The sequence below is a fragment of the Monodelphis domestica genome, chromosome 4, assembly GCF_027887165.1.
Source record: "Monodelphis domestica isolate mMonDom1 chromosome 4, mMonDom1.pri, whole genome shotgun sequence".
Taxonomy (NCBI): domain Eukaryota; kingdom Metazoa; phylum Chordata; class Mammalia; order Didelphimorphia; family Didelphidae; genus Monodelphis; species Monodelphis domestica.
This window is the reverse complement of record NC_077230.1, coordinates 246,453,244-246,465,814: the sequence shown is the minus strand read 5'-3', so window position 1 is coordinate 246,465,814 and position 12,571 is coordinate 246,453,244. Positions and strand designations below refer to the sequence as shown.

Sequence of the window (12,571 nt, the reverse complement as noted above, 5' to 3'; positions counted from 1 at the left end):
ACATGCTCCCTACTTATCACTGAAGTCAATATCTAGTAAACACTCCAAGTATAAACTCTTTTTCTTTATCTCAAGAAACTCCACATCCTGACTTAAAGTTGAATTTGAAGTTAACAACATTCTGTACTTTTTGTTGTAGAAATTGAATTTGACTTATCTCACTGTTTGACCAGATAGTACCCAACTGCCTATTATGGTTTTGAAGAGTGCAGGATAGCTTAAAGTTTATACCTTCTGTTAGTAAGAAAAGTTACTAAATTTAAGACTAAGATATATGACTATTCCTTAAAGTTGCCACTACAAGCTGTTTTTAAGTCAGCAATGGGGGGCAAAGAGGTTACTCAGTGGATTGAGAGCCAGACCCAGAGACAGAAGGTCCTAGGTTCAAATCTGGCTTTAGACCCTTCCTAGCTGTGTGACCCTGGATAAGTCACTTAACTCTCTTTAGCTAGCCTTACTGCTCTGCCTTAGAACTAATACTAAGACAGAAGATAAAGGGTTTAAAAAAATCAGAAAAGCTCATTTAAAGATTTATGTTTTAAAATCTATTGTAAAATTAAAATTTCAGAAAGATACAAAATATGGCTGTAAAATGTAAAAGATAAATTATTTTTTTTTCTTTACTCACTCTTTTGGAAACAAGCCTCCAGCCATTGTTTTCTACACGCTGATACCAGCCACGATGGTCATCCTTAAGATTCTTAAAAAATGGCAAATGTGCCAGTCGCTTTGGGATGACATTCACATAATCTCTAGGACTGTTAGCACACAGATCTACAATATTTCTATGAGTGAAAATTTTATAATATATGCAGGGAGGAAACTTCTCCTGTGGTTGAAAAAAAATGCAAAATCCATTTGTAACATCATAATAAAAAGTATTTATGCTTAAAATAATTATCCATTTCAAATTCCATACAGTCAATTAGGATACGTTTAGGATATTTTAAGACTATTAGACAAAAATACTTCCATACTTACTCCACCTAATCTGAATCGAATATTAATTCCAGAAGCAGCATCTATAAGCTCTGCCTAAAAGTGAAACAAATTAGCCTATCATATTTTAGTAATATTAATTTGATAGCATATATCTTTAAAATATTACATGCATATTAAAATATATGTCTTTTACCTCTTTAGGATCAATATATTTTAATAGTTGATGGGGATCTCCTTGCCTCCTTATATAGATTAGATTTCTGAAGTGGCTGAATACACAGATATCCTAGAAGTTCAAACATATTAGGAATAACAATCAAAACAGGTTTTTTACTACTCCTGAATAGTCACTAGCTTTTGGTAAATATGAACCATCAGATCAGTTCAATGGAAACTTGTCTTCTACCTATATTTTATTTTGACATAAATAATAAACATTGAACTTTGCTCAGTTGAGTCACAGTGCAAAGGTTTAAAGATATAGGGCAGCAAGAGAAACAAAAAAAGACTAGCTTTTCTGGACAGACCATACGACTGGGCATAAAATGAGGCATGACCTTCCCTTAATCTTCTCTTCCACCCTTGCCTCAGAGGCTGGAGATGCCCCTAAATGTGGCATTCTAAGCCATATGTGAATCTAATTCAACACCCTTATCCTAAGGGTGAAATAGGCATGAAACCATTTGGTTCATCTAACTCGACTATATAGAAACTTAGAAAAGTTATGAATAAAAATAAAAATAATAAAAATCATGACATTATTTTATGATTCAAGCCCAAATGAAATCTCAACCATTTTAGAGGGAGGGAGGTGTTGGTTTCTATCCTATTTTAACTTATGTGTATTCCTGGATATTCATTTATATCCTCTATCATACTTTCTAAGCAAACAATATTCAGATGTACATCACAAAGAAGTTACAATAAAAAACATTTTAATGTCAAGAGTCAGATACTTTTAAATACAAAAATTAAATCAGGAGTTAAAAGTAGACCTAGGGGGCAGCTGGGTAGCTCAGTGGATTGAGAACCAGGCCTAGAGATGGGAGGTCCTAGGTTCAAATCCAGCCTCAGCCACTTCCTAGCTGTGTGACCCTGGGCAAGTCACTTGACCCCCATTGCCTAGCCCTTACCACTCTTCTGCCTTGGAGCCAATACACAGTATTGACTCCAAGATGGAAGGTAAGGGTTTAATTAAAAAAAAAAAGTAGACCTAAAATACAGAGAAATTCTAGAATAAGTGCCTGCCATCTGTAGGTAGATTCAGAGGAGAATTGAAGCATGCTATCAGTTCCTCAGTTTCTTGGAGAAAAATCAGTATGGTTACCCTTCTCAGTAGGAGTTTGACTAGGTAGAGGTAAATTGGCTTTTAAGGCCAATATCTTAATGTCCTAATCTTAATTCCTAAGAAAAAATTATGTAGATTATTATTTTTATCATAATTATCTTAACTCAAAGAAGATAAATTTTATCTCATTTTATCCTCACAACAACCCTGGGAGGTAGATGCATTTTGTAATCCAGATGAAGAAACTGAGGCAGACTTGAGTCAATGGCCAGAGTTGATCTCAAATCTTCCTATCTCCAGGACTGATGTTCTATTCTATGTGCCACCCAGCTGCCTAAAATTTGTCCAATGTTTTTTGACTGTTTTTATGTCTGTTGTAGAGTTTTGTAATTATATTTTTATAATTATTTGAAGTTCCTTTGTGGCGGAACTCTGAGATATTTTAGATATTTTACATTTATTCTGAATGCACTTTTTTTTCCATTTTCCTACTGAATTTTGTCTGCAATATACAGAAAAGTTGATGATTACCACCCTCCCCCCCCTCACTTTTCATGTTTCCTTTTTTAAATTTTATTTTGTCATGCAAAATATGCTTCCATATTGGTCATTGTTGTAAGAGTAAACTTATACATAATCAAAACCCCAAAATAAAACCATAAAGACACTGATGTTAAAGACAATTCCAACAGTTCTTTCTCTAGAAGTGGTTAGCATTCCTTGTCATAAGTCTTTCAGGATTGTCCCAAATCACTGCATTGCTGAGAGTAGTCAAGTTTTCACAGATAATCATCATCCAATATTGCTGTTATTATATTCAATGTTCTGCCAGTTCTGCTTATTTTGCTCTGCATCAGTTCCTACAGATCTTTCCAGCTCTTTCTGAAATCATCTTGCTAATCATTTCTTACAGCACAATAGTATTTCTTAAATACCATCACATATCACAATTTGTTCAGCCATTCCCCAACTGATAGGACATCCCCATAATTTCCCGTTCTTTCCTATTAAAAAAAGAGCTGCTATAAATATTTTTGTACAAGTAGGTCCTTTCCCCCTTTTTTATTATCTCTTTGGGATTCAGACCTGGTAGTGATATTACCAGATCAAAGGGTATTTATAGTTTTATAGCCTTTTGGGTTTAGTTCCAAATTGCCCTCTAGACTGTTTGCATCAGTCGACAACTTCAGGAACAATGCATTAGTGTCTCAAGTTTGCCACATCCCCTCAAACACCTGTCACTTTCCTTTACTGTCATATTGGCCAATCTGGTAGGTGTGAGGTGGTACCTCAGTATTGTTTTAATTTGCATTTCTCTAATCAAGAGTGATTGAGAATATTTTTTCATATGATTATTGATTGCTTCGATTTCTTCATCTGAAAATTGCTTGTTCAGATCCTTTGACCCTTTGTCAATTGGGGAATGGCTTATATTCTTATAAATTTGACTTATTAGTTCTTATAAATTTGAGAAATTAGACCTTTATCAGAGACATTTGTTATAAATTTTCCCCCAGTTTGTTGTTTCCCTTCTAATCTTGGTTACATTAATTTTGTTAATATGATCAAAATTATTCATTTTATATCTTATAATGCATGAAGATTAAATTTAAATCTCCCCTGATTATAACAATGAAATTAATCAACTCTCCCCTGATTGTGAAGATTAAATAGTAATCCCTTCCTATTTTTAGATTTTAATCACCAAAAGTGTAAACACCTTGCTTACAGTAATGGGGAGATCTGCCCATTTTTTAGATTTAATTACCAAAGGTGTAAACACTCCATTTCACACATTAAGTGGGAGGTCTGTGACCCACATGTGAAATAGTGGGTGATGAATCAAAATCAACTGACTGCCCCTGGGCAGTTCTAAAAGCAAAAGTATCAACTGTAATTGGTAGATGTAAAAATTAGGGGAAGTGGCACAAAAGAAAGTGCCTTTAAAAGGGAGTGACAACTGCCCGAGTGCAGTTCGACTTGGAACTCTCACTTGGAGTGAAACCTCCTGTGAGAGAGAGTTCTACTGGGAGTTCAACTTGGAGTGGAGGCTGATAAAGAATCTCCTGACTGGACTGACGTGTGGTGAGTGAAGAACTGACTCTTAACTGCTGTTTTTTTCTGAAGAGACCAACCTCAGGAAAGACCTATCTTCTTGAGAGACTTCCCTGGGTCCTCAGCTTTGCTGAGGCTGGCTGAAACTAACTCACCCTGCCTGGAAGCGGGGAGGGGAGGGGGGCCGAGAGTAAATTACTTAGTACATAGGCTAGATATCTTACCCTGTCCTTTCTCTGATTTCCTTCTTCATTCTTCTCTATATTTTGTAAATAAACTGTAAAAATCTCTTTGCAATTAAATTCCTGGTGAACACTCTTAAATAATCAAGTCCAACCCTTTTAAAAATAAAGCCCTTTCCCCCTTACAAATGGTAATAAACTCTTCCCTTCTCCAAGGATCTGCCAGGTAAGATATTCTGTGTTCCCCTAATTTAGTTATATCTAAACCATATATCCATTTTGACCTTATCATAGTGTAAGGTGAGATATTGGTTTATATCTAGATTCTGCCATACTGGTTTCCCATTTTGCTAAATAGTGACTTCTGTAAACCTCAAAATTTCTCAGACTTATGAATGTTAGGGGTTTCCTCCATTGAGGAATCTTCTACTTAAAAAAATTCCCTAGCAGATGGTGAGAACTCTACTTGAGTGTGGGGGCTCCTAGCTATGGGAGTGTCCCTGCTCCACCCTACTTAAGACTGCTTTAGGACAGAAAACTGTTTGCTAAACAATGAAAGTACTTTGATCCATGCTTATGGAAGGGACAGGAAGTTCTTTGAGTCATGACTGTTTTAGAATTGATACAATGGGATACTAAGTACCTATAAAGGTGGGGCAACTTGTAAACTACTTAAACCTAAAAGGGTGATAACTTATTCAGAGGTTTTTTCTAATGAAATTTGTCCGACACAGCATTTTTTTTCTGACTTACTAAAGAGATTAAAACTACTCAGCTGTGAATTCAAAATGGGCGGTCCTTTAGAAACATCTACAGTGATTGGTAGATGTAAGGACTTAGGGGAGGTGACAGAGGAAATTTTTCCCTTAAAAATAAGAGCTTGGATCTCATTCAGGGAGGAATCTCGATTTCTGACTCTCATTCTGAAGGAGAGCTCCTTGAGGAGCTCCTCTGAGGGGCTCTGTCCCTCTGGGGTAGGAGCTCTGGAGGCTCTTGAGAGAGGCCCTTTGAAAACAATCTCTGGCTGGAAGACTCTTTGAGGAAGGACACTGGCCTGGTGTCACTAGTATCCTTGTTTAATCAGACCTTGTGGTGAGTGTTAAAAAACTGACTGATTTCTCTTTTAAGACTCAGGTCTAGTCCATATTGGCTTGAGGCCCTTCATACTTTACTTATTCCTTTCTTACTCTCTCTCTCTTTCTTTGATTACTCATTGTATTGTTAATTAAAATCTCTATAAAACCCAATTGACTTGGGTATTTGAATAATTGGGAATATTTGCCTGGCGACCACCTTATATTTGATTTTAAAACCCAAGACACTGTAGTGAAACATATTTCTGCGGTCAAATTTACTCACCCTCCCTTATATCTATCACAATTTATATCATCCACCATTTAAACTCACTACAGTTTAAGACCTCAACCATTTTAAATCTCACACTTCATATTCCAAAAGCTGGAATCTTTGGGTTTATCAAATACTATATTGCTAAGGTCATTTATCCCTGTATCTTGTGTTTCTGTTTTTATGATTACTGCTTTATAGTGCAGCTTGAGATCTGGTACTAAAGCTAATGATTTTTATAGGTGATATTTTTCTACTTAAGTTATTGTTTTAACTAATTTTTATCTGCCTCTGTAGGGTTCTCTAAGGAAGCCAGCAAGTCTTCTGCAAAGAGTGATGCCCTGGTTCTCTCAATTACTTTTTTTCTTGTCTTATGACTATAATTAGCATTTCTAGAACCTCTACCAAATAACTGGTAACAATGGACAGCTTTGCTTTACCCCTCATCTAATTTCTATGGTCCCTATCATTTTCTCCATTAGTAATAATGCTAATTCTCAGTTTGGGATAGATATCATTTGCAATAACAATAGTCAGTTTATTCCTATGTTTTTAAATTCTTTCCAATATTTTGTCAAAAGCTTGGTTTTTTGCAACTACTGAAATAATGATGTGATTTTTACTTTTTAAAATGTGGTTTATTATGTTTATGGTTTTCCTAATATTAAACCAATTTTGCATTTCTGATATAAATCCATCCTAGTCATCATTGATAATCTTTTGAATATATAGTATATTATTTTATTAACATTTCATTAAATATTTCTGTACCTATGTTCATTAGTGATATTAGTGTAATTTCCATTACTTTTTAAACTTAAAATATTGTTTAACAATCCTCTCTTTTTAAACTTTTGAGTTTCAAATTCTTTCCTTCTCCTCTTCTTCTACTGAGAAGGCAAGCATTAAGATAGCAATTATACATGTGGGATCAATAACCATATTGTGAAAAAAACAATAAAAATGAAGTGAAAAAATTATACCTTACTTTGCACTCGGAGTTAATCATTTCTCTTCTCTTAAAGTGGATAGAATTTTTTGTTATGAATCCTTTGGAATTGTCTTACATCACTGCATCGACCAGGGTAGCTAAGTCTTTCACAGTTGATCATTATTACATTGTTGTTACTTTGCACAGTGACTTCCTGGTTCTTCTTATTTCACTTTGCACCAGTTCATATAGTATTTGCTATGTTTTTCTGAACCACCCCTCCTAGTCATTTCTTAGAGCACAATAGTACATCATCATCATATGCCATGACTTGTTCAGCCATTCTCCAATGAACATTCATTCAATTTCCAATTCTTTGCTACCTCAAACAAAAAAGAGCTGCTACAAATATTTTTGCACATATAGATACTAGTGGTATTTCTGGATCAAAGTGTAGGCACTGTTTTATTATTCTTTAGGCATAATCCCTAACTATTCCCCAGCATAGTTGAGCCAGTTCACAACTATATCATTATTGAATTTATGTACCTAGTTTTCCCCATTCCATCAGCATTTTTCATTTCTGATAGGTGTGAAGTAATAACTCAGAGTTGTTTTAATTTGTATTTCTCTAACCAATAGTGATTTTAGAGTGTTTTCCATGTGACTATAGATTCTTTTGACTTCTGAAAACTGCTTATTCATATCCTTTAAACATATATCAACTGGGGAGTAGTTTTTATATTTACAAACTTATATATACTTGAGAAATGAGACTTTTATTAGAGAAACTTGCTATAAAATTTTTTGATATTACTTCATTATCTAGGTACTTTTTAGAAAAATGTAGTTTCACTATCTCTTTTAATTAGGTACATTTTTGCTTTTTCTTTGGCTGAAATCATGACTGCTATTTCCTCCTTTTTTTACTTCAACTGATGCATGTTAGATTTTGCTCTTGCCTTTTAACTGTGTTTGCCTTTCTGTTTCAAGTATGTCTCTTATAAACAATATATTGTTCAATTATAATTTCTAATCCATTCTATGTTTTATGCATAAACTCATCCCATTCATAGTTAAAAATATGATTACTGTGATTATCCCTTCATCTCATTTTCTTGTTTGTTCTTTTTCTTATCTCTCTCTTTTTATGCTGTCCCTTCTCAAAAATCTGTTTGGCTTCTGATCACTGCCTCCCTTAATTCATCCTCCATTTTATCAGTCCTATTTCAGCCTCTTTCTTTTCTATTTTCCTGTTGGGTAAGATAGATTTCTATACCCAACTGTGTGTATATATAGATATTAGTCCCTCTATGAACCAATTCTGATTAGAATGAGGTTCAAACATTGCCAGCAATACTCCCATTTTCCCCTCCACTGTAAAAGCTCTTCCTTGTGCTCTGGGCCAACTTCCCAACCTGGTGCAATAGACCTCTCCTGTTGACCTCCTAAGTTGTCTTCGACAAGAAAAATATCTTACACTCTGACCTTTTATTGGCTCTATCACTCCAAAATCTGATCTGAGTTATTAAAGTTGTTTGGAGGGGAATGTTAAAAATCTACCTGGGTTGCTGCCTCTAATCTGTTATCTTGGTTCTGCTTCTAATTTGCTTTTGCACTTAATCTCTTCCTAGTTCAGATTGCAAGACCCCCTTTAAATCCTAGAAGATATATGGTAAGATTTGTTCTTTTCCTATTTTTTTTTTGCAGACAGTTTTACATTGTATTGGAATTAATTTTCTTTGAATGTTGAATAAAATACATTTGTAAATTCATCTGGTTCTGCTCTTTTTTTTTGAGAAGGGGAAGGTATAACTGAGTTTTAAAAATATTATTTGTTCAATTCTTGTTTTAGATTTGTTTATGTAAATTCTCAATTTCTTTGGTTAAAAATAATGCTATTTCATTCATTATAATTTAAAATTTTATTATGTATGTTAATGCAAATTAAGTTATATATAACAAATAAAACCTCTATCATTTATTTAAAAATTAAGCCATTTTAATACATACCAAAATTATGTAGCACCATTTTGTTGCTATACCAAAAAGCTGAAAACCAAATGGGTGCCCATCAGTTGTCTTTCTAATTATTAAGTAGGTTCTGACTTAACTTCTTTTATTCAACTAGATTAGAATAATTACTTATTCATGGTCCTGAATAGCAACATTTGACATTTTCCAGACTACAATTTCTTTGGCCTTGGCACTGACAGGTGGGGTAATGGTTGGAAGTCATTTCAGTCATGAAGAAGGCAAAGGGATTTCTATAATGCTGGGGATAGAGAAGCCCTAATTCACAGAATCCTTTGACATTAAGGTGGTTACCATTTCCAGTAGGAAAGAAAAAAATGAAATGCAGAGTTATCAGTAAAACACATCAGTACATTCTCTAGGTTCTCACTATTAGCTATCTTTATAACAAGGTAACATGATTAAAAATGGCATACAGTACATTGTGACTCATACAAATTCTTATTCCTAGCTAAGAAATTCTGCCTGTGGAAATGAAAGGCTTATTATGCTATCATAATTTTTCTAAACTTAATTTTATTGTTGCTATTTTGAATACATATGGAAAACTTGATGCTTTGTTTTTTAAATGATCTTAAAAATATGAATAAAATAACTCACAAGATAATTTTTCCAGGCCTTCTGAATTATCCTGGCAGCTTTATCATAGCCTTCAAAAGATGATTCATTTTCTGAGGATAAATTCATGCTTCATTGACATTTGAAATCCTCAAAAAGCAAAAATAAATACAAATGTATAAATTAAAACCACTGCATATTAGTGTTAAACTATCACTGAGACATTAGGTAAATTATACAAGACTTTATGTAAACTAAATATTAAAATCAGAGTCAGTATTTAGAATATCAAAGGAATTCTAATAAAATCTGGTTTTTCTTATATTTTATTAAATCTGATTAATTTCAGCAATATGATCACAAGAGGTACTCTGCTAAAATCCTATTCTACTGTCTCAGTACAGAAGTGACCCCCCCCCCCCCCAGCCTTTATTCAGCAGTGTGCTTCAGAGGCTTTCTAACCCTGTAAATTCCTTATCCCAAGTGGCCCTGGGCCACCCATCTGTCCCCTTGACTCCATTTTACTGTCAGGACTTCCCTTTGAGGAAACACCTAGACCAGCCATCCTTTATTCCTCTCTTCACTCTTCTTTGGAATTTCTGGATTTTGCCCTCTCTTTTTATGCACGTGTTTATTCTCCATTAGAATGTAGCTCCATAAGACATAAGAGGCTGTCAGTCTTTTTGTTGGCATTAAGATACCCAGCACTTGGCTCAGTGACTTGAGCAGCCCTTCTCCCCAAGGGCTTACTCCTTCCACACCAAACCTTTCCTGATCCTCAAGGTTCTACATGAAACGGGCAGTTTCATTTTTTTGGTCTTTGTATCTCTGGGCCTAGCATGGTGCTTGAACACAGGAGCTGTTTGTTGAATTGAACAGAATTTGTCAGATAAAACGAAGCTCTCTTTTTAAATTACTACAGTTTTTTAGTTGATCTTTGTCTTTGTTTGAGTAGCATTTCCTAGACACAATCAAAGGGAATTGGGAGGGAAAACCAAGCCACCACCCTTCTCACAAACTCCTTTCCTCCAACCCCACCTGTGAATTCATGGGATGAAGGAGGAGAGGTCCAAGATAAGACTCCCTTCCTTACAAGAAACGCAGGCAACTGCCCAGACTGAAGCTTGAGAGCCGAAGATAAAGGCCTACGACAAACCGCGAGGTAGAGGCCTTTCAAGGGCTCTCTCCTGTAGCAGGGAAGTGACAGTGAATCGGTCACGTAGATCAAAGCGCAGACGAGGGGCGGGGAAGGACAGCGAAAGGCTGCAGGGGGAGAGCCCCGAGCACTACAGAGGGCAGTTGGACTGGCGCGGGGACAGGGGGACAGAGGCAAGCCAGAGAGGACCCAGAGAAAAGTTATAGGGGAGGGTCCCCCCTCCTCCTGGGGCACTGAATTTACTGGGCCCAGGTTCCCACCGCCCACGGGGACGGCGGGACTAGGCGTAAAAAACACTACGATTTCACCAGAGGGTTGCGCAAGTTTGGGAACCGCTTCGTTTCTCGTTACCGGGTGACGCGACCAGAAATGACGCACACTCCCGCTTCCGGGGCCGCCTCACGGACAGCCGTTCTACAGAGGAAGTGAGGCTAAGGGCAATGGTGTCTGCGCTCTTCAGTCGCCACCTGGAGCTTCTTTCGGGAAGAAGAAAGCCGAGTCACGAAGCCGCCGCTAGATGGCTCTCTTCTCTCGTTGGCTGTCTATCGGCAACTATGGGGCAAAAGTATTTCAGAAAGAAAAAGAATTTCCTTACCCTCTTCCTCCGGGAAGTGATTTTCGTGAGGTCAGGCAGGAAGTAAATTAGTTAAGTGGCGGAGACAGGATTTCAACCCGTCTCTTCTGATTCCAAAACAGTGCTTTTATGAAGCCCTGTGTCTTAAAGGATAGGACAACCTCACTCGAACCTGTGTTAATCCCCATCCCCACCCCCGCCCTTGCCCTGGTCAAATTATGAATTTATTAAGGTTCTCTAGAGAGGATATAAACCTCTGAAGAGCGTCTGGACACAGGAAGATGTTTAGGGTCTGGTCTTCGCTGAGAGGCTTTGGAGATGGAAGCAGCCTAACCAGAAACACTCACCCAAGAGAACACAGGCATGTCCAGAGCACCCGCCCTCATTTCTGTGCTCTCTGCTTATTATGGTGTGCAAAGGCATAGCCATCCATTGAGTGGCACAGCATCACAAAGGGCTCCAGCAACATCAACTAAACTTAACATACCTCTTACCAAGTTCCTCTCGCCATCAGGGTAAACCATTTCCCCTACTAGAGGAACCAGGACTCTTGGTAATTACAAAACTGGCCTCATCGACCATCAGGGGAATCAACTATTACAAGAGACACTCCATGCAAGAAGCCATTAAAGGGTTGTAGGAACCAGGAGAGGCTGCACGTGGCTGTCACTCAGGCAGATCTATGAAGGGAAGAAGGGATTCTAATTCTTTCGGACAGCAATCTGGATGGTCAATTAGAATCAAAGGGAAAGGTGCTACTATAGAAAGAGTGGAGGCCCAGAGACTGCGTGATGAACACTGCTGGTAAAAGTGATTTGGTGGCCAGGAGACATCTGGAGTGGAGGCCAAGTGAGCTCTTAGGCTACAGTTCCAGCACCTCACTGAGTGTCAGCTTTGTTGTTGTTTTCTTTCTTTTTTTTAACCCTTACCTTCCATCTTGGAATCAATACTGTGTATTGGTTCCAAGGCAGAAGAGTGGTCAGGGCTAGGTAATGGGGGGTCAAGTGACTTGCCCAGGGTCACACAGTAGGAAGTGTCTGAGGTCACATTTGAACCCAGGACTTCCTGTCTCTAAGCCTGGCTCTCAATCCACTGAGCTACCCAGCTGCCCCCTGTTGTTGTTTTCTGAGCACCCTGTTTGCACCTGTTAAAAGAGGAAAATTCTTGCAGTATCTTGCAGTATCTACTACACTGAGGTGATGTGAGGAAAGTAGTTGGCAAATATTCAAGGACTACCTAAATGCTCAATTTGAACTCCATTGATTACCAGCCTACCATTAGAAAATCATTCCTTATTAAACCCAAAACTACTTCTCTGGCTTATACCCACTTTTCCTAGTTTATCTGCCTAATGCTACTAAACATGATTTACATATGTAGTTTACATTTACACACAGAGAAAAAAACTAGGATGTTCAAGTCCTCATATTCTATAACTAAATGTTTCAAAGATAAGAAAAGCAAAGCAGAATTCATTGTGTCTTTACTAAATAGACAAGCTCGT

At 37.0% G+C, this 12,571-nt stretch overlaps 1 protein-coding gene across 3 annotated transcripts in view; it reads right to left on the bottom strand.

Moving 5' to 3' along the window:
• Window positions 1–11,465, bottom strand: part of C4H11orf65 (chromosome 4 C11orf65 homolog) — a 46,684-nt gene extending 35,219 nt beyond the window's left edge. The window contains exons 1-6 of one of the 3 annotated variants that reach the window (XM_016433875.2): window positions 11,415–11,465; window positions 10,376–11,045; window positions 9,380–9,487; window positions 1,136–1,228; window positions 982–1,035; window positions 629–829 (exon numbers count right to left, since the gene is read on the bottom strand). In XM_016433875.2, the coding sequence (XP_016289361.1) occupies window positions 629–829; window positions 982–1,035; window positions 1,136–1,228; window positions 9,380–9,466 (435 nt within the window). In that variant the 5' untranslated portion in view covers window positions 9,467–9,487; window positions 10,376–11,045; window positions 11,415–11,465. The remainder of the gene's footprint in view (window positions 1–628; window positions 830–981; window positions 1,036–1,135; window positions 1,229–9,379; window positions 9,488–10,375; window positions 11,046–11,414) is intronic. The other 2 variants (XM_007494878.3, XM_001381433.4) reach the window with 2 other exon arrangements.
• Between the last annotated feature and the right edge of the window lie 1,106 nt (window positions 11,466–12,571).